This window comes from Mauremys reevesii, linkage group 2 (assembly GCF_016161935.1).
Source record: "Mauremys reevesii isolate NIE-2019 linkage group 2, ASM1616193v1, whole genome shotgun sequence".
Lineage (NCBI taxonomy): Eukaryota > Metazoa > Chordata > Testudines > Geoemydidae > Mauremys > Mauremys reevesii.
The window spans coordinates 29,097,260-29,123,505 of NC_052624.1; the positions used below are offsets into that span (position 1 = coordinate 29,097,260).

At 48.2% G+C, this 26,246-nt stretch overlaps 2 protein-coding genes across 22 annotated transcripts in view; one reads left to right on the plus strand and one right to left on the minus strand.

Annotated features, from left to right (window-relative positions):
* The window catches only part of ITGB1 (integrin subunit beta 1), an 82,623-nt gene extending 67,496 nt beyond the window's left edge, over positions 1–15,127 (plus strand). For all 3 annotated transcript variants that reach the window (XM_039527981.1, XM_039527980.1, XM_039527982.1), the window contains one exon: positions 13,898–15,127. Coding sequence is in view for 1 of the 3 variants with exons in the window: in XM_039527982.1 (XP_039383916.1) it covers positions 13,898–13,963 (66 nt within the window). In the remaining 2 variants the exon portion in view is untranslated. The remainder of the gene's footprint in view (positions 1–13,897) is intronic.
* Positions 1–26,246, minus strand: part of CCDC7 (coiled-coil domain containing 7) — a 334,724-nt gene that overhangs the window by 8,929 nt on the left and 299,549 nt on the right. For 9 of the 19 annotated variants that reach the window (XM_039527964.1, XM_039527966.1, XM_039527972.1 and 6 more), the window contains 2 exons: positions 23,012–23,082; positions 18,714–19,022 (listed from right to left, as the gene is read on the minus strand). The gene's annotated coding sequence lies outside the window, so the exon portion shown is untranslated. Of the gene's footprint in view, positions 1–5,869; positions 6,035–18,711; positions 19,023–23,011; positions 23,083–26,246 lie in introns of those variants that run through there. The other 10 variants (XM_039527977.1, XM_039527975.1, XM_039527976.1 and 7 more) reach the window with 7 other exon arrangements.

Genomic DNA, 26,246 nt, shown 5'->3' on the forward strand with positions numbered 1-26,246 from the left:
GAAGACCAGGTGGCCGCTCTACACATGTCCTGGATAGGGACGTGGGCCAGGAAGGCGGTAGACGAGGCTTGTGCTCTCGTGGAGTGAGCGGTGAGGTGGCATGGTGGCACATGAGCAAGCTCGTAGCATGTCCTGATACATGCCGTGACCCAGGCGGAAATCCGCTGCGAGGAGACTGCCTCGCCTTTCATTCGGTCAGCCACTGCCACGAAGAGCTGGGTCGAACGCCGGAAGGGCTTCGTCCGCTCGATATAAAAAGCGAGGGCCCTGCGGACGTCCAAGGTGTGAAGCTGTTGTTCCCGAGGAGAGGCATGTGGCTTCGGGAAGAAGACCGGGAGGAAGATCTCCTGATTGACATGGAAGGCCGAGACGACTTTCGGGAGGAAGGCCGGGTGAGGGCGGAGCTGCACCTTGTCTCTATGGAAAACGGTGTACGGTGGACCAACCGTCAGAGCGCGAAGCTCAGACACACGTCTCGCAGATGTAATGGCGACGAGGAAGGCCGTCTTCCAAGACAGGTAGAGAAGGGAGCACGTGGCTAAAGGCTCAAAGGGGGCTCCCGTAAGCCTGGCCAGGACCAGATTTAAATCCCAGGCCGGGGTAGGACGTCTCATGGGTGGGTACAACCGGTCCAGGCCCTTCAGGAAGCGGGATACCATCTGGTTAGCGAAGATGGATCGACTGTCTATGGATGGGCGAAACGCAGACACGGCTGCCAGGTGTACCTTTAAGGAGGAGACCGCAAGACCTTGCTCCTTTAGGTACCAGAGGTAGTCCAGGATTGTGGAAAGGGGGACTACGAAGGGATTAAGGCCGCGTTGGTCACACCAGAGGGCAAAGCGCTTCCACTTCGCAAGGTAAGTAGAGCGGGTGGAAGGCTTTCTGCTTTCAAGCAGGACTCGTTGTACTGCCTCGGAACAGCCTCTTTCCGCAGGGGTCAACCACTCAGGTACCAAGCTGTGAGATGGAGGGACTGCAGGTCTGGGTGGCGAAGCCTGCCGAAGTCCTGCGTGATGATGTCCGGCCAGGATGGTAGGGGAATGGGTTCCCGAACAGAGAGCTTGAGCAGCAGGGTGTACCAATGCTGCCTCGGCCAGGCCGGAGCGACGAGTATTATGCGGGCCCGGTCCCTCCTTAGCTTGAGCAGCACCCGATGGAAGAGCGGGAACGGAGGGAAGGCGTAAAGGAGGTGATCCGTCCAGGAGTACAGGAAGGCGTCCGACAGGGAGCCCGGAGAGCGACCCTGGTAGGAACAGAATTGGTGGCACTTCCTGTTCTCCCTGGAGGCAAACAGGTCTACCTGGGGAAAGCCCCACCGTTGGAAAATTCTGTGTGCCACGTCCGGTCGAAGGGACCACTCGTGGGCGAGGAAAGACCTGCTGAGGTGGTCCGCCAACGTGTTCTGCACTCCTGGAAGAAACGACGCTTCTAGGTGAATCGAGTGGGTCACGCAGAAGTCCCACAGGAGCATCGCTTCCTTGCAGAGGAGGGAGGAGCGGGCTCCGCCCTGCTTGTTCACGTAGAACATTGCCGTCCTGTTGTCCGTGAACACTGTGACGCAGCGGCCTTGCAGGCGGGCGCGGAAGGTGTGACACGCCAAACGGATCGCACGCAGCTCCCGGATGTTGATGTGCAGGGCGAGCTCTTGAGGCAACCAGAGGCCTTGGGTGTGAAGGTCGCCCAGATGGGCTCCCCACCCCAGGGCTGAGGCATCCGTGGTCAGAGTGACGGATGGGCGAGCAGGGTGGAAGGGGACTCCTGCACACACTGCCTCTGGGTCCAGCCACCAGGTGAGTGACTCGAGGGTGGGCTTCGCGACCGTGACCACCATGTCGATGTGGTCGCGATGTGGGCGGTACACCGACGCTAGCCAGGACTGGAACGGGCGAAGGTGAGCCTCGCGTATGCTGTGACATACGTACAGGATGCCATGTGTCCCAGGAGGCGGAGGCAGGCCCGAACCGTTGTCATGGGAAAGGTGAGGAGGTCTCGGATGATGGAGACCATAGTTTGGTGTCGAGACAGTGGGAGGCAGGCCCTGGCCAAATTGGAGTCGAGCACTGCTCCGATGAATTCTACCCGCTTCGACGGAGTTAAAGCGGACTTCTCGGTGTTGATGAGAAGACCAAGGTCCCGAAAGAGAGACACGACCTCTCTTATTTGGTTTGTTACCAGCTGCTGGGATGCTCCGCGAACCAGCCAATCGTGAGATACGGATAAACGTATCTGACGCCGGCGGAGGGCTGCGGCAACCACTGCCATGCACTTCGTGAAAACCCTTGGCGCGGTGGAGAGGCCGAAAGGCAGCACTGCGAACTGGTAGTGCGCGTTGTTGACAGTGAAGCGCAGGAAGCGTCGATGGGGGGGGGTAAATTGCGACATGGAAGTATGCGTCCTTCATGTCGAGGGCGGCAAACCAGTCTCCCGGATCCAGGGAGGGGATGATGGTCCCCAGGGTGACCATACGAAACTTGGGCTTGAGCAGGTACTTGTTGAGCTCCCACAGGTCCAGAATTGGACGTAGACCTCCTTTCGCCTTGGGGATGAGGAAGTAGCGGGAGTAGAAGCCCCTGCCCCGCATGTCACATGGCACCTCCTCTATGGCCCCCAAGCTCAACAGAGTCTTGACCTCCTGCAGGAGGAATTGCTCGTGAGAGGGGTCCCTGAAGAGGGACGGGGACGGAGGATGGGAAGGAGGGGGCGAAACAAATTGCAGGCGGTACCCAGACTGGATTGTTTGAAGGACCCAGTTGTCTGTTGTTATTTGGGACCACGCCGAAAAGAAATGGGAAAGGCGGTTGTAGAATAGAGGGGTAGGATCCGGTCCAGAGGCTGATGAGCCGTCCTCGGGCGTCCCATCAAAACGCCTGTTTGGGGCCCTGAGGGGCCTTGGAAGGCAGATGGGTCGAGGTGCGCCGATTGCAAGATGGCCTACGGCGGGCCGGGCCAGGTCTGCGGCCTGCGTATGGTCTTGCCCTAGATTGGTTAAAGGGCCGGTATGGCTTCTGCCTAAAGGACCTGCGCTGGGTTGCCGGTGTATGCATCCCCAGAGTACGGATGGCAATATGACCGTCCTTTAGGGTCTGGATCCTCGAATCGGTCTTTTCCGAGAACAGGCCCTGAGCGTCAAAAGGCAGGTCCTGCAAGGTGTACTGCACCTCAGGCGGCAGCGTGGATGACTGCAACCATGAGATGCGCCTCATGGTGACCCCCGAGGCCAGGGTTCTTGCACCCGAGTCCGCGGAGTCAAGAGCGGACTGTATAGAAGACCTGGAAGTCTTCTTGGCCTCCTCCAACAGAGCTGTGAACTCCTGGCGAGAGTCAGGTGGGATGAGCTCCGTGAACTTCGCCAGAGACACCAAGATATCAAAAGTGTATCTGGCGAGGAGGGCCATCTGATTGGCGATCCTAAGCTGGAGGCCGCCGGCTGAGTAAACTTTGCGGCCCAAGAGGTCCATCCGCTTAGCCTCCCTTGACTTTGGGGCTGGGGCGGGTTGGCCGTTCCTCTCCCTGTCGTTGACCGACTGGACAACCAACGAGTCAGGGGCTGGGTGGGTGTACAGATACTCGTACCCCGTGGGAGGGACGGAGTACTTTTTTTCGACACCCCTGGCGGTGGGAGGGACGGACGCCGGTGACTGCCAGATGGTGGTGGCATTCTTCTGTATGGTGCGGATAAAGGGTAATGCTCCGCTCCGATTACATTCGTCACCGGGTCCTCGTCCTCTGCGACCTCCGCCACAGGGAGGTTGATCGCCTGTGCCACCCGACGCAGAAGGTCCTGATGTGCCCGCAAGTCAATTGGCGGGGGGGTCAGATGTAGCCGCCCCGGCCACCGCCTCGTCCGGTGATGAAGACGAGCATGGGCCCCGTACCACGGCCTCTGCAGGCGGTTCCTCCAAGGGATCGGCTGTTGACTCCGGCCGAGGATGCTCTTGGGAACCAGGTGGCAACTGGTCTGCGGCTGGAGGTGAAGGGGGCGGTCTACTTATTGTAGCTACCGGAGCCCGACGTTCCGAGGCAGGGGCCCTTGGAGGGAGCGGCACCCCCTGGGATTCATACTGGGCCCACGGTACCCAGAAGCCCCACTGTCTCGCACCCTGGACATGATTCTGCTCCGCAGCGGGAAGATGACCCTCGCTGCCCGCCTCCGAAGCCACCGATGCTTGACTAGAAGGCCAGGGAGGTGCGGATGCTCCAAACGATTGAGTTGTCAAGGGTGGTAGCGCACCCATTGACGGTGCCGAGGTTCGGTGCCGGTCCTCTCGGTGCTGAGAGTGGGAGCAAGACCATCGGTCAGCACGGTGCCGGGAGCTCGACCGGGACTTCGACCGGCGGTGCCGGGAGCGGCTCCGGGAGTCACGGTGCCGGGAGTCGGACCTCCCTCGGTGCCGACGAGACGGGGACTGGGACCAGGAATGCCTCCGGGAGTGCGACCGGTACCGCGATGACGAGCGGTACCGGGACTGCGACCGGCGCCGAGCGGGTGATCGGTACCGCACTGGCGAGCGGTGCCGGGACCGCGAGCAGCTAGATGGCGACCGTCCTCGGGACCGGGAGCGAGACCGGGACCTGGAGCGTCGTCTCTTCCGCTCGACCGGTGGTCGCATCATAGGCAGCTTCCCTGCCGCCACAACAGCCCGCACCGGCGGTGCCGGGGGCCGGAGGCTCAGTGCCTCTGTGAGCTCTATGAGCTCCCTCGCCGTCGAGAAAGTCTCGGGCGTGGACGGCAGCACCAGCTCTACCGCGGACGGTGCCGGGGAGCGAGGCGGTGCCGGAGTCAACGGCACAGTGCACGGCTTGTGCACTGCCACAGCTGGTACTGGAGGCGGAGGTGGCTGGGCTAATTGACCCTGGACCTGGGTCTTCGGTGCTGCCTTGGTCGGCTTCCGCTTCCTGGCTGGCGAGAGGGAGCGGTGCCTCGTAGCTGGTGCCGCTGGAGAGGGTCGAGACGCCTCGGTGCCGGAGCGGCTCGGCGCCGCCGGTGCGCTGCGCGCCGATGCAGGCTTCGGTGCCGGCGCGGTCGGTGCCGGGGGTTGGAGCGAAGCCTCCATGAGGAACTGCTTAAGTCTAGCGTCCCGCTCCTTTCTTGTCCGGGGCTTAAAGGCCGCACAGATAGAGCACTTATCTGTGCGGTGAGGCTCCCCAAGGCAGCGCAGACAGGCGTCGTGCGGATCTCCTACCGGCATGTGCCTCTGGCAAGATGCACAGGGCTTGAAGCCCGGTGCTTTGGGCATGAGCCCGCACCGGTGGGGAAAAAAGGAGGGAAACCCCCCTTATTTCTTTATCTTACCTATACTAACTAAACTATACAACTAACTAACACTAAGAGATAAACAACTATGTACAAAGAAAGCTATAGAGCGCTAGGGATGTGGAGGACAGAGAGCACTCCACTGTTCCAACTGCCGTCACGGGCGGGAAGAAGGAACTGAGGAGCGGACGGGCCGGCTGGGGTATATAACCGCCGCCATAGCGGCGCCACTCCAGGGGGCGCCAGCCGGCCCGCCGGAGTTGCTAGGGTAAAAATGTTCCGGAGAAGCCGTGCACGCGCGGCGCGCACACCTAACTGGAATGCATAGGAGCAATCACGCGAAGAACCACCTCTCCAGTAATGGATGCTTCACTCGAGGTAACAGTAGCAGTAGGCTTCCATCAATAACTTTTAACTCATGCGACTCATAGTGGTTCCTCTCAAACCCTTTGGAGAAGAGCCATATACTGTTGCCATGGCAGGGAAGCTGGCTGCTGTGTCACCACAGGATGAAGCCACTTCACTCTACTCCTAGGGTTTCCTTCTACAGGGCCCTACCACACATTCTTCACTGTGATGCTCAGTTTAGATCTGTGTCAGTGAAAAGCACCCTACCTTATCCCAGGTGTTAACTCCTGTCCTCTAGCCTTCCAGCCATGCTTGATGTGTCTCCTCCTTTCTGTATTCTCTGAAAAAGGGATGTGCCTTTTTTGGGAGAGGTGCAGTTTCCAACATTGAAGCTTGGCAGGGGATCCACATAATGGTGTTGTTCAAAAAGACCTGATGATATTTGTGAAATGGAGTAGATAGTGAGAACCAGTTCTTGAGCAAAAGTCAAAAGATTCTAGAGATAAGTTTCCCACAGTCACTTGGGTCATAACTCAGACTAACTGCACATATCATGCATATAGTTTTTGTGATGAGATGTTCTGTGATTTGTTTAAATTGAAACAATGTCAGTGGAGAAAAAAGTAGTAAGAAGACCAGTAAAACATACTGTATATAGCAAGGTATTTAACAAACAGTAATCTAAAATGCTACACACTGTGTAATGTAGCAGAGAGAATATTGTTGCAGGAACCTTAATTGTATATCTTGTGAGCTTTAAATGATCTGTCCTAGGTTTTCTATATCACCTTGATATCTAAGAGGTAGTTAATAGTTTCTTGCATGAACTACAAACCAGTCAAGTGCTTAAAACAGTACTGTTCAGAGGGTATGAATGGAAAAATTACTTCTGCAATTATCTGCAGTGTTGGAACAGTGTTGGTCCCAAGGCATTTCAGAGACAAAGTGAGTGAGGTAATACCTTTTGTTGAACCAACTTCTATTGGTGAGAGAGGCAAGCTTTCAAGCTTCACAAAGCTCCTCTTCAGGTCACCTATGAAAGCCCAAAAGCTTCTCTCTCTTCACCAACAGAGGTTTGTGCAGTAAAAGATATTACCTCACTCAGCTTGTCTCTCTTATACAGCTATGGCAGTTGCAGTTTCTTTTAAGATTTTTAAGCAAAATGTGTGGGAATCCACAAAGAGACTTAGGGTAGGTTTACACTTACCTTCCGGGTCGACGCGGTGAGTTCGACTTCTCGGCGTTCGAACTATCGCGTCTGATCTAGACGCGATAGTTCGAACTCCGGAAGCGCTGCGGTCGACTCCGGTACTCCACCACTGCAAACGGCGGTGGCGGAGTCGACGGGGGAGCTGCGGAGTTCGACCCCGCCGCGTCTGGACGGGTGAGTAGGTCAAACTAGGGTACTTCGAATTCAGCTACGCTATTCACGTAGCTGAATTTGCATACCCTAGTTCGACCCCCCTTCTTAGTGTAGACCAGGCCTTAGGGATTGCAATGCTGGGCCTCATGGTGCCTAGGAAATCTCAGGAACAACACTGAGATTCACACAGCAGGCTCCCTGTACAATGTAAATGGAGGGAGAGAGGCATCTAAGAATGCAATCCACAAAAACAAGCATATTAGGTAGAGATATTAAGCGTATTAAGCTAAGCAGTGGGAGATGCCAACTGGAGAAGGGGCACTAAGTCCCTCCCCCTCTCAGAGATAGGTGCTTAAGTCTAGGCTGCAGGGAAGATTTTAAATGCCTTCTTAGCACGGCTACCAGTTGTTGCTCCACATGCAATTTAAGTGGCCAAATGCCTGACTTCCCCTGGTTCATGAATCACTCTGGGGCTTAGGTGGGAGATAAGTGTCCAGATGCTTATAGGGAGGTAGCAGTGCACATAATCAGATGCAGAAACATAAGCACCCAGGGAAACTTTAACCTGAAAAACTTGTGCTGAGTGAGTTTAGGCACCTATAGATTTGACAGGAGTTTTGTGGATTCCAGTGGAGCCAAAACTGGGATTTGGGCACCTAAGTCTGGAATTTAGGTACCCAGATCTTTTTATGGATCCCTCCCAATGTGTTAGAGTTTTAATGAGAATATTTTTAGCATAATTTTGATATATATATATTGGGGCAAGTTATCTTAGCCAGCCAGACAGAATACATGTGGGATCTAGACTAATACAGTGTTAAATTTGTAAAGTTTCTTAACTTTTTAGTCTTACTGTATTAAAGATTCTATAATTTAACAAAGTTAAATTAATGAGGCAGCTATGAATCTGAATTTGTTGCATTTTTTTATAATAGAGTATTTCTAAATGGAAAGCAAAAGCTATTGGCTTCTGCTAATCCTTGTATAAAAGTGAGCATTATTGATGTGATAGGTATGCCTAGATCAGTGATTCTCAAACTTTTGTACTGGTGACCCCATTTATACAGCAAGCCTCTGAGTGTGACCCCCCTTTATAAATTAAAAACACTGTTTTTATATTTAACATTATTATAAATGCTGGAGGCGAAGCGGAGTTTGGGGTGGAGTCTGACCGCTCAGGATCCCCCATGCAATAACCTTGCAACCCCCGGAGGGGTCACGACTCCCAATTTGAGAACCCCTGGCCTAGATAGTGTTTCAACAGGTGTAGTGTCTATTAACCAGGAAACTAGACCAAAGCTCCAATCTTGCACTGAAAAACATGGTCCGTCCCTTACACCTGCGTGCAGCCCTTTTTGAAGCCGTTGGGGCTCTGTGACATCACAGGGGTCTGCCAGTGCCATCCTGTTTGAAATGGGACTACGTGATCAGTAGGGAACTTCTAGTGCACTCCAGTAGGGTCCAAGTGGGCAAGTTAGTGCATGACACTCTGGTGCGCTCTAGAATTTACACCCCACCTGGTGCACACTAATGTACCATGTAGATAAGCCCTAAGATTCTTGGTCTCCAGTGAAGTGTAATTAGTTCTACTGTTTGAATACGGTGTGAACAGCTAGTGTTTCTAGAATCATTTCAATTAAACTGTGCATGGCGTTTAGGTGGGCATGTGATAGAAATGGTTTATCTGCTAAATTTGCCTGTTAAATGTGTGCTTATTTTGATTTACACTGTTTTATAAATGAAATATATATCTTCCTTAAATAAAAACTTATCTTAGAAGGTAAGATATTCTGTTGAACTCCATAGCTAAGAGGTTAATAATGGAAAATACTCGTTTACATCTTAGTTATCAGTCAAAATTCAGCACAGATTGGTAATAACCAAAAGTTGGTACCATTCAGTGGTAGCCAATGTGAAATGAGTTTGGTCTAGTGAACAGTTGTCCACTACTACATTGTTAGTCTTAGCAGAGAGGCTACAGATCGACTGGGTCACAAGAGACTGAATTATTTGCACATTCCTAGGAGTGGTTACTCCAGCTCAGATTTGAGAGAGATAGGTCAGGTAGCACGAGGAAGTTTGCATTATTGTTGCCTATTTTGTACCTAATAGAGGACATCAGTCTCTTGCTGGCACTGCACGTAAACACTAAATTCATACAAATGTAAGAAAAGCACAGATATTCTCTCACTTTTTCCCTATGATTGGTCATCTGCTAAATGAAGGGGTATATAAACTTCAGAGCCTCTGATCTCTCTTTCTACAGCATTATATTTAATATATATCAGCTGGTCATCTATTTCCAGAGGATATATGTAGACCGAATATGGATTAGACCCTGGGAACTCCTGAGTTCTAATCCCAACTCTTACACTGATTCCTGTTGTGGCCTGCTGCAAGTCATTCAACCTGTTTGCCTCAGTTTTCTTATTTGTAAAGTGGAGATAATGCTTGCTTACCTCCCTGGAGAGTGTTGAGGGTAACTTATCTGTAAAGTGTTTAGAAGATTTAAAAAGCTACATAAGGGCAAAGTTAAAATATTTATATTGCCTAAACATCTTGAGAGTCTCCTTCCTTACTAAGGATTATTTGCATATCAAAATTGTTTGCCAGAATCTGATATGAATGGAGACAGCATCAAGACTTCCTTTGTTGTGTGCAAGTGCATCACTGTTATTGAAGTGTGTATGTTTTATTCCCCTACTACATGTAGTATACACACACTGTACTATAGCCTTCCTTTGTTTAGTTAAATATGCACCCAGACTTCTAGAAATCAGTAAAATCACTTGTTCTTTATTGTACTAAGGTCCACAGATCCATTACAATGGGTTTTTCAGCTCAGGGGAAGAACCCTTTTAGTCACTGGCAGCAATGGAATGCCCTGACTCCTGAAATTTCTTCCATTTTTATCACTTCCATAGTATATTAGCCAGACCTCTCTGCTGTAGAGCTTTTTATTTCAAATTTCCAACTAACAGTTTAGCTGGCTAATTCCCAGCCGTGTCACAGAGCTGCATTTCCCTTTTGCAGAGATTGCCCCACAGCTCCACTTCAACTTCTAAGGTGTTTGCAGCAGGTGGTGCTTCTCTGGGTTTTAGGGAGAGAGCTAGGCCACAAGCAAAAGAAAGGGTCTATGTTGTGTGCTTTTACTGCCTATTTAGGTGTCTTGTTGAGGAGCTCAGTCAACTCTGTTGGCAGTAAGCAATTCCTCCTTCAGCCCAGACCAGGTGGGGTCACCTAGGGTCCCCCTTCCACAGGCAGGAAAGGAGCCAGATAGGATTGGAGACGCTAACTCTACTGGGCAAGATGCAGACAGCATCTCAGCAGCCCAATTCAAGTTGCATGGCCAGCAAAGGAGGCAGGCATGATTAGAAAATTTATCTCCTGGGCAAGGAACATCCTCTCTCCATGAGACATTGTGGTCTGGAAGTCCTTGAAGACAAATAATGTGTCTTATCATGAGTTGGCCAGTAACCTCAGTGGAGAAAAAGCGGCTGCAGGGGATGAAGTGGGCCATGTAGGGAATTCCACATTGAAGTTTAGTGAAATGGATATCTAAGGCTTTGCAGGTATTTCTGGGGGGACCAAAGTACCAATGAGCTTGGTTCGAGGTGTTTTAGTGTGGACATAGAGTTCACATGAATCCATACAGGCTTGAATTTTGGCCCTCATACAGGGCCAGTAGAAAAAGTGGGAAGTTGCAAAGGAGGGCTTACAATGACCAAAGTGTGCTGCCAGTGGGGTATCATGATAAAGATGTAGCATTTCAAAGCGGGGGAAAGCCCTCAGAGAAACATACATGTACCTGTTGAAACATGTTACTCCATCATGTTCAGATGTGGTCCCCAAGCAAAGGGTCCTCCTTAGAGGTGGATCAAACAAGGGAGATCAGAGATGAGATCTTTGTGAATTGCCGTGTTGAGAAAATTACTAGCTTTGAGGCGGTATGCTGGCTCAGCAGTTGGCTCCATGCCTTCCTGGTTGTACTCTCCTTTTTGCAATAAGATGTTGGCCTTCCCAGATAGGTAGGTGATGGTTAACTTGAACTCAGAGAAAAACAGGACCCACCTTCGCTGCTTGTTGTTTGAAATTTGGGCCTTGCAGAGCTACTCAAGGTTCTTATTGTCTTTGAACACCTGTACAAGTGGCCAAGCCCTCCCAACGTAGTGGCATCTCTCCTTGGACATGGTTTTAATTGCAAGCAGCTACTCATCTAATATTCTGTCATTGTGCACCAGACAAATCTTATGTAGGAGTGAAGTTAGGGGAGCTATTTTTCCTGAGAAGTCAGCAATAAATTGCTGATAAAAATCGACACAGCCCAGTAAGTGTTGTAATTTAAGGGGATTCTGGGTAGCTGACCAGTCGCAGATGGCTCCTTTTTTGAATCTGAACATCCCCTGGGAAGATGATGTAGCACAAAAATTTGATGGCAGACTGGTCAAAGAGGCATTTTTCCAGATTGGCATACAAACCATGCTTCCACAGCCTTTCTAGAACAGATCAGATGTGGCAACAGTATTGTTCTTGGCTCTCTGAGAACAGTAGGATATCACTGAGATAAATGATGACATTCTGCTCCCCTGTTTCTCTTAACACATAATTCATGAAGTGTTGGAAAGTTCCAGGGGCATTGGTTAGGCCAAATGGCATTACTAAATATTCAAATATGTATCGTGTATGAAAGATTGTTTTCCACTCATCCCTGACTCTTATGCACTATTTTGTAAGCTCCCTGATGGTCTAGTTTCATGAGGATTGTGGTTGTTCACACACAATCTAGAAATTCCAGGATAAAGAGGCAGAGGATATCAGTTGCAGATTTAGGGCTCGATAGTCCTTGCAAATGCACAGCACCTCGTCCTTTCATACAAAAAGAACTAGCGCCCCTGCTGGGGAGGAAGATTAACAGATGAAGCCCTTCTTGAGATTTTCTTAGATATAGATGCATAATGCTTCCTCATTCTGGTTTGGATATGGTGTATATTTGTCCATACAGGGCCTTTACCCCAAGCTGAAATCCATGCAACAGTTATAGTCCTGTTGTGGGGACAGAAGGGATGTGGGTTTTTTTTTCCTCAAAAGTGTTAGTGTATTCCTGGTATTTCTTGGGGAGATGGGATTCTGGGCTCAAGGTAGTTTCTTTCTCACTGGCCCCCACTGTTTTTCCTCAGGTAGTAATATCTGTTCCTGGCGAATAGGCAGTGGCTAACATGGGGGGTCGCAGGCTTGCTTTTTGGCAATAATTGGAAGAAAGTCAATGCTCTTCCCTCTTCAGGAGATACATGGATCATGCTACTCCAAGCACAGTATACCAAGTATCATTGGGAAGTGCTGAGAGCTGATCACATTAAAGTATAGTAACATGCGGTGCTCTCCCACTCTGGCCTCTAAGGGAGTGTCTACACTGCAGTTAAAAACCTGTGGCTGACCCAGGCTAGCTGGCTCAGGCTAAGAACCCTGCACGTGGGGAGGGTCCCAGAGCCCAGGCTTCAGCCTGAGCCCAAATGTCTACACTGAAATTAAACAGCCCATTAGCCCGAGCCCTGTGAACCTGAGTTAGCTGGCACAGGCTAGCTGCAGGTTTTTTATTGCAGTGTAGACATATCCTGAGAGAACAGTTTCCTGGGTTACTGGATCAGATGACGGGGTGACCCATTGATTGTTTCTACCGGGTCTGGTTAAGATTTGGACCAAAGAGGAATTTGTAGGTTCTGGGCAGCCATTGCATCTATAAAACTATCAATGGCATGAGAGTCGACCATGGCTAACTGCAGGGGAATCAACGTCAATCCTCCTAGGACACATAAGTGAAGTGGTACCTGTAAGTGTGGTGAGGCTCCATGCGGTTTAGATTTGGTTCTCTTTAAAGGTGGGGGAACTAGCTTAGGGTTTGGCACTTGGTGACACCCAGGCTGTACCCCCTTACTGGGCCTGGGCAACTTTTATTTAAGAGCCTAACTTTAAGCATTCCAGTTTAAAAAATGTTGAGTGAAATGCTCCCCCCAACTCCTTCACCAGTATGTCATGAGATCGAAGATGTAGAGCCTTCGCCTGACCATTCAGCCCTCAGATGAGCATGTGTGGTTCATAAACTATAAGGGAACCATGTGGCATATCCTAACATAAGAACAGCCATATTGGGTCAGACCAGTGGCCCATCTAGCCCAGTATCCTGTCTTCTGACAGTGGCCAATGCCAGGTGCTTCAGAGGGAAAGAACAGAATAGGTCGGGGTGGCCAACCTGAGTCTGAGAAGGAGCCAGAATTGATCGATGTACATTGCCAAAGAGCCACAGTAATATGTCAGCAGCTCCCCCTCCCATTAGTGCCCCAGCACCTCCCACCCGCTAGCAGCCCTGCCAATCAGTGTGTCCCCTCCCTCCCCACACCTCCCACCTGCCGCAGTCAGCTGTTTCATGTGTGCAGGAGGCTCGGAGGGGAAGGAGTGAGGGCATGGCAGGGGAAGGGGCAGGGGCCTTGGGGAAGGGGTGGAGTGGGGGCAGGGCCTGGGGCAGAGTCGGGGTTGAGCAGTGAGCACCCCCAGGCACATTGGAAAGTTGGCGTCTGTAGCTACAGCCTCAGAGTCAGCGCCTGTGCAAGGAGCCACTTATTAACCTTTGAAGAGCCACATGCAGCTCCGGAGCTACAGGTTGGCCACCCCTGGAATGGTAGTCATTGAGTGATCCTAAAGTAGAGATCTGTCCTAACACCTTAGCGTTTATTAGCTAAGCATGCCTTTTACTAAAGTTGATAGAGAAAATCTTGTTCTGTTTAGACGATTTAAGCTAGTATTTACTTACTGCATCTGGAAACACTACAGATCAATGCGTAATGTCTTAAAATATGTTTTTGTTTGTACAGTTGTCATAAATGTGTTCATTGTGTGTACTTTTAATACTAATGTAAACATTTCTCTCTTTTTTTTAGGGTGAAAATCCTATTTACAAGAGTGCAGTGACAACTGTGGTCAATCCTAAATATGAGGGGAAATGAACACTACTTGTATTACTTCACAACACTGTATGCAACGTAGCAATTTTTGTAGTCACAGTAAGATAGATTTAGGGCAATTCTGCAGTGATTTTACTAACTCATTACATGTAGGTTTGTTTCCTATGCAGGTTTTTAAAATGTACAATATGTAATTTTTTTTCTTCAAATAAAATAATCAGTGCCAGGGGACTGAGAGAAAACTTGAGACTGCATAGCCTAATCAGCTAAGGTCACATGGTGCCTTTTTGACCTTTTCCTTACTGTGTTGTTCAAATGTAGGTCTTCTGTGGGAAGTGTACAATACTGCTGTTATGTGACCGGGAGGGAAATGGTGAAATCAATCAGTATGGGGGCTCTGCCTAGCAACTGAGTATTAAAAATTAAGTTTTAGCTTTACAGGGTTATCAGGGCTTGAGTTTGCAGACATAGTTAAAATGTTAACTAAATATTTCTTTGCAAACTCTCTCAGATTATTTTTTTTAAGTTGATCAATGACTGGGTATCTGTTAGATATATCTGATTTAGAAACGGTAAGATGAATAGGCTGGAAACAAATGGTGCAAAAGGCTGTGAAAAGTGTCTGCATACCTATTATTAAATTGTCAAGTGCCAAGTTATGGACAAATTGAAGGGGCTAGGAAGGAAAAGCTTTAAAATTTGTGCCATTTTTCAAGAAGTTGCTGCTTAGTATCTTGCATATTTTTTCTTTGTAAATTCAAGCCCTGGCCAGCTTGCAGTACCATGAAGCACTCACCAGGACATCCTCTAAATACATGAGGGCCTTAATTCATATAGTGTCCTTTTTCGTAATGTTTCCTTGCTTCAAAGTCTGGTGCCTGTCACCTTTCTAATCTTTTAATGTATTTGGTTGCAATTTTTTGTAATATTTTTGTATCAGCACAACTTTATTTTCTTTTGCAGTCTTGGCTGTACATTTGCCTTTACCCTGTAGCTGAGATTGCATAGTTTGTACTGTGACATGACTGTCACTGTCAGGTTTCATTTTTGACACGTGCCATGTATATTTGCCTTTGAACATTAAGATTGCATCTGTTACAAATTGGTTTGTTGTTTTAAGTGCCTTTTTATTTTAACAGATGTTCACTTTTTACAGTGCTATTACTGAAGTTATTTATTAATTAAAAGTACCTAAAAACACCTAAACCTCATCTTGTCTTTCTACACTGAGGATGTTAATACTGTTCAAGCAACCTGTACAATCTTTATAATGTACAAAATTGTATCAAAGTTAGGGTTCCTCAAAGGTGTTTTTTTTTTTATTCTTAAATCTAGCTGCCTAGAGATGAGGGAGGAGGAAGAGAGGTTATAGTTATACCAAATATACTTTTTGGACCAAGTATCAGGAAAGTGAGTTAATTATACAAAAGTAAACTCAAAATTACTTGTTCAAAAGTAAAAAGAAAAGAATTCTTACACTCTGCACAAAACGAAGGTTGGTTACATGTAACCAGAGTTCTTTGAGGTGACTCTGCATACTCCCACTTATGTTGCACCACCTGGTGCTACCTAACACTATAACCTTCTCCAAGTTGTGCCTATTAGAGTGCACATGTGCCCCCTCTCCTCAGTGTTTCTGAACTTTTTGAGGGAGAGGCTATGTAAGGGTGTACTGTGCCCTCTGCTGCCTCAATTCTTTCCACTGCTGTGCCAGAGAAGCCATAATGGGACTCTGAACAAGAGAGGAATGTGGATGAGAAGCGTGACTATACAGAGTCATTTTGAAGAACTCGTTACAGATAAAGCAAGTAACCTTCACTACTTCTTTGAGAGGGTCTGCATAGTCCCACTTATGGGTATTTTGACAAGCAGTACAGAAAACTCAGGAGGTGGGAACAGTGCTTTAATTGAACAATAATTCAAGTATTGCTCTGCCTAATTTGGCATCTGCTTTTGAAGCCAAATCTAGACCATAATGTTTAGTGAACAGATGTACTGACTTCCGAGGAGCAGTCTTGTAAATTTCTAAAATAGGAACATATTAAGTGCTGCTAAAGCTCTAGTAGAATGAGGTCAGATAATAGTAGGCACAGAAATATCTGCTAACTTGTAACGTTCAGTGATATATTGTTTAACCCATCTAGAATAGTCTGAGCAGACACACTATGACTAGAGCCCTGTGCGGATACAAAATATGTATCTCCGCAATCCACAATCATGGTCCAGGGATATCCACATATTTGCAGGGCTCTAGATACAAAATTTGGATCTGCATCCATCCGCAAACGTGGTCTGCGGTTATCGGCAGATTTGCAGGGCTCTAACTATGACCCGATATTATTCTTAGCTTAAGAAACAATCTACATGATTGTAAGAAACTCAGATGCTATTTTTGGTAAAAACCTGGGGGATCAAGTCTAAGAACTACCTTATGAAAATCTGTAAATGGCTCATCACCCATTATAGCATGCGATTCACCCTTCTGGATGATAATATAGCAATAATGAATACTGTTTTAATAGATAAATAAAATAAGGAACATTCCACCAAGGTTTCAAATAGTGGTTTCATAAATACAGATAATACCAGCGAAAGATCCCAAGAGGGAACTGGATCTCTCAAAGGAGGATACATATTAGGTACCCCCTTCATAACATTTTAACTGTATCATCCACAAACAGCAGTCTATCACTGATCAAAAAGTGGTATGCTGAGATCACTGCCAAGTGAACTTTAAGAGGAACTAGATAACTTTTGAGATTTTTAAGTAAATTAAATACTCCAAAATACAGGGTGTAGAAGCTGAAACTGGAGAATCAGTTTCCCCTCATCGAAGCAACACTTTCTAGTAGACAGCTTTCTAAAATTGAGCAGTCTATTCTGCACTAAGAAGGATTGTTCAAGATTAGTCCAAGTCCAATACCTTAGGCAGTCAAATGAAGAGACTGAGGGACCTGCCTTGCTATTGTAGCAAAAGAGCTGGAGTCAGAAATGCATGCAAACTCTGTGTGACAGCTGAAGCAGGTCCAGATACCACTGTTGTCTTGGCCAAGCTGGGACAGTCAGTATCGTTCTTGCCCTGTCCTGATTAATCTTTTTCACCACTTTCAGAATTAATGGAAATGGAGGGAAAGCCCCTTTTCCAAAGCACAAGAATGGTGTCTGAGATGGACTGACTGCCCTTCCTGGTCATGAACAGAAGAAACTATACTTTTTGTTGAATCTTGTTGCAAATAGGTTTACAGCAGGCCAACCACAACTGAAGGTGTCTTTTATTACTTGACCTTTTAAGGACACTCATGCCTCTGAAAATTGTCCCTGCTGAGACGATCTGCTAGCACATTGCTCTCCCCTGTAAAATGCAAGCCCACCAGATAGACCTTGTGAAGAATGCACCAGTCCCATAATCTGACCACTTCAGTACATAAGTGGAAAGAATGCACAGACCCCTGTTTGTTCACATAATATGTAGTGGTTCTGTTGTCTGCTGCTACCTGAATAATCTCCCCCTCTACATAAGGAAGGAAAGATCTGAGGGCCAAATTGAATGGCTCTTGACACCAACACATGTATATGCAAGCTCGTTTCCTGAAAAGCCCTTTGGCTTCTGATTTTGAAATGGCCTAAATGCACACCCCATCCTTGTTGGATGCATCTGAAGTTGTGACTGGTGGTGAAAGGGGAATTGAACAGGATGCCTCCAAGAACGTTTGGCCTGTCTGTCTATCATCTCAACAAATTGAGGACATTCTGAGGCATGGCAACTGTCGCGGGGCAAGCACACCCCATCCCTCTTGGGGTGCGGTCAGGATAGTTATTTCCCCATGGCTGAGTCTATACGATTGCCTCTTGCCTCGGGATAATGTGGCATAGGGGTAAAAGTCAATATGTCTGCCCTTTCTCAGGGCTGCATGTCCAATGGTCAGAGTTAGTTTGGCTGCCTTGTTCACCAGGGCTGTGTGGCCTAGTAGTGAATCAGGGGTAGTAGGCCTCCAGCTAGGGGTGGATGGCAGCTGGGTAGGAGTACCCAGGCCCTTCCTGCTCCACTGGGTCCCAACTCAGAGCTCTAGCAGTGGCAGGAGCACTCACCGCTGGGTCAGCAGGGCATCCATCCGAAACCCACCCAGCACAATGATTAAGTCCCCCTGAACTACTTCATACCCTGTCCCTGGTGTGGTAGTCCTGGTGTCTCCAAAGTCCATAGGCTCCTCAACCTGTGCTGCTGTCAACAGCTCCGTTGGCCCTTGGGTGTCCACAGGAGCTTGGGCATTCGCCTGTGTCAAGATGTCTCTGGCCTCCACCGTCTAGTGATTCAACTGTACCTGCACTGGAGCCTGCAGCAGGCATCCTCCTTCCTCAGCAGTCAGCCCCAAATGAGATGGGCTGCTCCCTTTTATACTGTCTCCAGATGGAGCATGTTCACCAGGGCTGAGGGGGCATGGCCTCCTCAGCCAAGAGAGTAGAGTTAACCCTTGCCGTACCAGTGTGGGCAAGCACACCTTGTCACAGCAACAAACATTTGAAGACTGTGACTTGAGATCTGCATCAGCCTCATTCTGAGATGAGTAAATGGAGTTACATAAATTGTAGCTGCCATCAAACTCACGAGATCCAGGAAGAGGCCCTCTTTCTGGGTTTGGCAGGTTCGCCTTTGGAAAAAGACTGCTCTATTTTCAAAAACCCGTCCTCTGAAAAAAATATGTTCATGGATACTGAGTTCAATATAGAACCTATAAGAAGAATTCTCTAGGTTGGGCAGAGATTTTATTTTTATTTATTTATTTATTTATTTGGCATTCAGAAGCGGACCCAAATCTGAAAGGAGAGAGGTTGTAAAACTGATGGGACTTAACAGTTCTTTGCAAAATGGTCCCTATTGTATTCCACTGAGAGTTAAACGCACAATGCACTCCATGTATCTGGAGCCAGAGATTTTGAAAGCAGTAGTGTCTGTTGGTCCACACGCATGCCCTTGCTTTACCTCCTAGTTTTGCCGAGGCAATAAAGGGCAGGTAGACCGACCATGCTCTCAGTTCCTTCTCACTGCTGCATGGTCCAAGTCGGAGCCTCTGCTGTTCTCTCATCTCTTGTGATACACTTTCTAAAACACAGAAAAAAGACTGTTTTACTCTTGGAAATAGGTAATTTTTGTTGTTTAGGTAGTAGTTTTTAGTGTAGCAGTAGCTTCTTAGGATTTAAGGACTTTGGACACTGTTTTTCCAGCCTCCCATTCCCCCCTCAGTGCCCACACCTGGGTACTGGCTTATGCCAAAGACACCACGGTTCAAGATCTGCACCTCCTGCTCTTGCTCATTTTCTGTCAGTGACGAGCACCAACACTGCCTTTTCTGCTTGGGGGAAGTCCACATTGCATCCAGGTGCAGTATCTGCCTCTCCTTCCCAAGCCATACCCAGAAAGGCCAGGCCCAGCACCTCATGGAGGTCACCATGTGGCTGCAGTTGGATCCAGCCTGGGGAACAGCCACCCACCCCGTACATCAGCCTGAAGAATCGAAGCATGCATCTCCTATTGAGGCATTCAAGTCTTGGTTCCACTGGAGCTATGTAGCCCATGACAGGGCCTAGTCATGAGGCAAGGAAGCATATGCATAAACATGGCAGTAAGTCTTCCTCAAGGCCCAAGAAGGACACTGCATCCTCCACAAGTTCCAGCCACAGATACATGGCATGTTCCAAGGCTTGCAAACACGACAAGAAGTCACACAGAACACTGGACCTACTAGTCCCAGTCATCAAGCCATGTACCCCTTCCAGATCAGCACTGCTGAAGTCAAAGGAACTTTCGGTTCTGGGACAGTCCTCTGTTCCAGCTCCAGTTCCAGTTTTGTTTCCGACTGCAGAGTGCATGCTGCTGACACCGGGGAGGCTCAAGTCAGCACCCAGACTTCATAAACTCTTTGCACTGGAAGAGGTGAGGTCTCCATGTCTTCAGGTGCATTAGCCACTTAAGAGAATACACTCCCCTGCTTTGGACTTACCTCCTTCGGGTCATGTTCCTGAACCCCTCCTATGACTCCCAGGGTTCCAGTGGCATCACCATTCAAACAAGGCTCTGACTTCTCAGCATCAGAGGACTCGGATAGAAGGCAAGGTCCACCTCTCTTGTACCATCAGCATGACTATCCAAAGGTCCCACCGGCTCAGTGGCAATACTCTCCCTTGCCTCAGCTCAGGAGTCATGGGTACCCCTCTCTGTGGGGCCCTCTGCACCAACCGGCAGATCCTCCTAGTAGGCTGTACTGGGGGCCTTAGCCCCAAAATCCGCCTTTGGAACCTTCCCGATCAGCCCAAGAAGAATCCCCCATCTTGCACCTCCAGCCTTCATCAAGCAGGCATTCAGAACTGGGGTAAGAGGATGCACTGCTTAGCCCAACTCCAATGGTAGCACTGGAACCAGAGCGGTTCACTTCATCTTCTCCAGATGCAGCAGCATTATCTACTCATTCCTCCCACCCCGGATGACTACCGTCAGTTCCAGGAAGTAGGTTACAAAGAAAGTCCCCCACGTTCCACTGGAGGAAATGCAGGAGAGCCAAAATCTGTTACTTGATATTGCATGCATCGGTACCTCCCAGAGTGGCACTACCGATCAACGATACCATTCTCCAACCAGCCCAAACTGACTGGCATACTCCAGCTACTTGTGGACTGACCCCAAAGGGTGCGGAAAAGAGCTACTATGTACAAGCAAAGAGGCCTGAGTTCTGTTTTCTCACCTGCCCAATTCCCTGGTTATACAAGCAGCAACAGAATGGGCTCAACAGCAACATCTGCATTCTGCTCCAGCATACAAGGAGGAAAAGAGACTGGATGTCCTAGATCGCAAGGTCTTTTCTTCAACCAGCCTTCAGTTTCAGATCTCCAACTACCTGGTATTATTAGCTAAATATGGCTTTCTAAATTATGGTCAGTTAGTGGACTTTGTGGACAAGCTTCCCCAGCAGGATCATGCTTTCTTACAGACTATCTTAGAGGAAGGCAAACTGGTCGTCAGAATGACACTGCAGTCTCTGGTGGATTTAGCGGACACATCTTTGCGTACTATGACCACAGGAATTGGAAGGAGGAGGGAATCCTGGTTGCATTCATCTGATTTCTCCAGGGAGGTACAATATACTTTTGAGGACCTCCCTTTAGATGAATCTCACCTCTTCAACCAGAAGACTGATGATTCCCTGCAGTCCTTCAAAGACTCCAGAGCCAGGCTGCAATTGCTGGGTATCTATACACCAGCACCCATGTTCAAATTTTACCACCTGCCTCCTGCACAATGGTCTAGAACGCCTCAATTCTTTCATCAGTGCCCTACAAGCCTCCTCATGAGCATCAGAAGACATACTGGTACCATCCTCCTGGTCCGTCCACACAGTTTTTGACACCACACAGTATTCACATAAGCAATATTTCTGAGTGCATCTGAGCCATTAACCATGTTGCATCTGTAAGGGAAAATTGAGTAGGCCCAAACTTTGACCAAGATAAACTTTGATTAAAATAACTGTGTACAAGGGGCAGGAGGAGAGAGAGAATGAAAAATGCCAGTCTTGCGAAATGTAACTCTAATCGCTAGAAGCCTTACCCGCAAACGTACAACCTGATAATAAACAGGAAAGCTTGTTGCTTTTGTATTCCTAATAAGGAGCTGTTTTTCTGTTTAAAAGGATATTACGAATGAAAAGTGTGTTTGACTAAATGTGGTTTTAAGCTATATAAGCTTCTGTGTTCCTTTGTTAGACAGACCAGCTAGGCTGGCTGTGTCTCCCTGAATGCTTGTAATAAAGTGGGCCTCAGGCTGTTCTGATCCAAACACAACACATGGTTAATTTTCCACCACAATTCTTGGTGCTGTGACTTGGATCCACAGCATACCACTGGACCAGAGGACCGCAGACCGTTCCCCACTGAACCCAGGGCCCATCTGAAAGGTAGGAAACCTTTTAATTCTCCTTTTTGGGTTTTCAGTGGACTGCCTTTAGGCTCTGGGTTTGGGTGAGTTGCACACTGGATCCAGATCTTTTGCTGCCAGACAAGCCTGATACCCTTCTGGTTCTGGTTGCCTCGGGAAGAGCCACATGTGGGGGTGGGTTTGAGTCCCATCTGGATTACCACATATATGGATGGGTAGGACTCTGGTTGTGTGTGCCACAGTGTGAGTGTGGAGTGTGAGTAAGAGTCACAGGAAGATGCCCAGAGCTCTCTGCGAAGCCCACAAGCTCGTGACCGGAGATGTCTCTAATGCAAGCCCTGTGACTACAACTAGTAGGGCCAAAAAGAGTGCCCTGACTGAGGTAGTCTTCTCTGCATGGCTTGACCGGTGAGGGGTCTGCCTGGGTCTAAGATTGTGTGACCCTATCCTTTACCATCTTCGGACGGTCTGTTTCCACACCTTCTTTCCTCCCCGTATCTCTGGTCCCCGCCTGAAGGCGGTTCATGAGCCACTGACTGGACTGATGATCACCTTGCCTGAAGCAACAGAGTAAGCAGCGCCATTCTCTGAGACTAGCCAACACTTTTTACTTAATGGGGCTGTAGGAAAGTCGTGGACGTCCTAAACAAACCTTCCCTGCATGAAAGACCCAAAGGTGAGTAGCTGGGCTCTGGGGGTCGGAGCAGGCAAGTGGTCTCCGCTTCGCCAGGAAACCCAAATAGGTACTGGAGGACGAGGATTCCAAGGTGATTCCCGCTTCACCAGGTGCTGGGAAAAATGGGGACCGGTGGATCAAAAGGGATCACCATTCCACCAAAAGGCACACCCGGTTTCTATATGTATAGGAATTATAGTCCTCTCACTTGCAAGTTTCTATAGAAATGCAACTGGTATAGCAGAGATGATCCAAAATTACGGTTTCCCCTAGAGAGAGTCTCAAGGACTCCCAGGACAAACTTAATACACAATTAAAGGAGACAAAAGAGAAATTGGGTTTTTTAAGCCCTGGTGGCCAGCAGATATCTCTCTACCCTTCAAGGCCTTTTGGGGTACCCCCCAGCTCCATCTGAAGATCCTATAAACTTATATTTAAACTACAGTTGGGGCGGGCAATATTCCTAATCCCCACCCCGTCTCTTCACCTCTGACCGTTTCTGTCGATCCTCTGTCTGACCATCATGCTTTCTTCCTCAGTCCTTGTTCACCGATTAACCTTTTGGGAAGAGACTTGCTGTGTAAATTAAATTGTACGATCTATTGTATTCCAGATGGCGTGTATTTGGGCATGCCTGGTCCCAGTCCCAATAAGGTCCTGGCAGTTTTACAGACGGATGCTCCAAAGAGGGAGACCGACCCCAGCCCTTCCTCGCTGCAACAGGAACTGCTGGCTAAGGTCCCCCCTCTCCTTGTGAATTAAACATGCCAACCAGGTTGGGTACATTGGGTCCGCCCAATCGGGTAAAGTTCGCCTGAACCCCAGCAAGACCCCTTCCCAAAGTGCTGCAGTACCCTCTATCAAAACAGGCCTAGAGAGGAATTTAACCAGTAATTACCTCCTTAATTCAGCAAGGAGTCATTATTCCTATGGTCCCATTTTACCATGCTGTTAATGCTGCTGAGCGGACAGAGTGCCCTCCCCGCTAGCAGACAGGGCGCCCCCCCCCCACCCAGCGTGTGTGATTGGAAGATGGGTGGGGGACAGTCTGAGAGTTCCCTCTCACCATGGGAGGGCGCCCCTGTGTATTACATGTGCATTCTGTCTAGGTGGCAAGCCTCACGGAGGATGATTCGGGTGGCCCTTATGAGTAATATTGTTAAGGAAAGGGACCAGGAGGGGTTGGGGGTAGTCGAAAAGCCCACCCTCCTTGCTAAATTGCTAGTGAAACAATTCCTGTGCTCATGGGAAGGAATAATGCAGTGAGGGAAAAAAGGATTGGGCCCAAACAAGCAGGCAACAACAGTTAAAGAAAGCTGGAAGAAAGAGAGTGAGAAGTTGACTCTGTAGTTACTGGAGGGAATTAAGCAGTGAAACTTTGTGCAAATGTTAAAAGAAGGTGTTATGAAAAGAAAAATTCTTGGTTTCTTTGCAGCCATTCCTTTGGAAAAAGGGCCATTTTCTCCGGAGGAATATCTGTAAATAATCCAGGCAAGAGGTTATTTAAGTGGAACCATTTAACTATGACCAAGTTAGTCAAATTTGCTAAAAAAACACTCCTGATGTGTACAATCTTTGTTTTATAAGTTTGAAATGAATTGGTGTTGTTTTGAGGTTGTAAAACTGAGAAATACTTTTGCCAGACAAAAGAAACTAGTGTTGTTTAATTTTGGTATTTAGCATTTAATCCTTAAGGTGATTTAATGCTTTACAAGATTTTAAATTGTTTTAAATAAAGACCAAAGTTGTGGCTGCAGCAGGGAAGTCAAAGCCAGGAGAATGGGAAAAGATTTTAAATCTGTTTTGGTAACAAATAGCAGATAGAAGCTGTAGTCAGTGCCGTACAGTAAGCCTTAAGGTAGTTCTGTGTAATCAACGGTCACTTTGCCAAAGGGAAGCCAAAATGGGTTGTGTTTTCCTTTTCAAATCAATGTGTGTTTGAAAGCAGGAGTTAAAAGTTAGAAGTTAATTGTCCTTTTGAGACAGTCTCTCTAAGCGGCTGATAACTTTGAATCCAAAAGCAAGCCGAGAATGTCTGCGTTAATGCAAATCACCTAAATGATAAAGATAGAAGCCATTGAAACCTGGCCTGCCTATAAAACAAATACAGGAAAATATGGGAAGTAATTCCTCAGTTTTACCTGCAATCAACAAGGGTATTTGTTAAAAAAAAAATATTTCAAGCAATAATCTGCCAACCCCAAGGGGGTAAAAATATGCTCTTTGTTTTTCAAAAAAAAAAAAAAAAAAGGAAAAGCTAATACCAATCAAAAAGCTGAAAAATGTTCCTGAAGTGTTGCTGAGTACACTTTGCATCCTGATCGCCTTTGGCGCTTCCCAGACAGCCGCCTGGTTGTGCCCAAGGTGCTCTGGCCGTGCTTTGCTCGGGTGCACCACGGAGTGGCGTGCATGGGCGAAGGAGGAATGATTGCTGTAGTTAGACGAGACTGGTTTGTACTGGATTTTTTCTCCTGTGGCCTAGCAATACTGCCAACAGTGTGTAATCTGTCAGCAACATAATGTTGGTAAAGCTGTCGAGGTTAGGCAGGCAGCACATCCACCTTCTTGGGGACCTTTTGTAAAAATGCAGATTAATTTTATTTAAAAGTCTAAATGTTGTAATTATAAGTGTGTTAGTTTTAGTTAATGTAGTTTCCAACTGGGTTAAAGCCTTTCCCTGTAAAAAGGCAGATGCCAAGACTGTTGTAATACTTCTGACTTAAGGCTTTTGTACCACAATTTGGCAAACCTCTGAGTAGCAACAGTGATTGTGGACCTAATTTTACTGGACAAATTATAACAAGTTACGTGGAGCTTTACAGATCCAACACAATCTCCACTGCCCCCACCACTGCCGGGACAGTGAAACGTCAAAATGGGATTTTTGAAAATAAACTGGCCAAGATCTGTGCTGAGACAAATTTAAAGTGGCCAAATACCCTCCCATTAGCATTAATGACTGAGGGCCACTCCCAATCAAAAGCCTGGACTCAGCCCTCATGAGATTCTAACAGGGCAGCTGATACAACTACCAGCTGCGCCCCACTGGCCCTGGCTCAGATGGACAGTCATTTAATAACACAATGCTTAATTATTGCCAGACACTAATGAAATGTGTTGAGTGCGCTTTTTTTACCTGTGTATAAAAGACCTAAGGATCCAGAGCAACCCTGCCATTCGCTGGAACCAGGAGACTGGGTCTACATAAAGGTCCAACAGTGAAAGACTGTCCTGGCCCCACGCTGGAAAGGCCCATACCAAATCCTGTTAACTACCAACACCACTGTGAAGTGCCAAGAACTGACTGCCTGGACCCACGCTTCGCACTGCAAAAAGGCCCCTCCACTGCAAGATGATTCTCCAACTGATGATCAGCTGTGTCTCCTGGTCAGGGGCGGCTCTAGGAATTCCGCCGCCCCAAGCAGAGCGGTGCGCTGCGGGGCGCGCTCTGGCGGTCGCCGGTCCCGCGGCTCCGGGGGAATCTCTTGCAGATGTGCCTGCGGAGGGTCCGCTGGTCCCGCGGCTCTGGTGGACCTCCTGCAGGCATGCCTGCGGATGGTCCACTGGAGCCGCGGGACCAGCGGACCCTCCGCAGGCATTTCTGCGGGAGGTCCACCAGGGCTGTGGGACCAGCGCACCCTCCGCAGTCATGCCTGCAGGAGGTCCGCCGGAGCCGCCTGCCGCCCTGCCGGCAAAATGCCGCCCCAAGCGCGCGCTTGGCG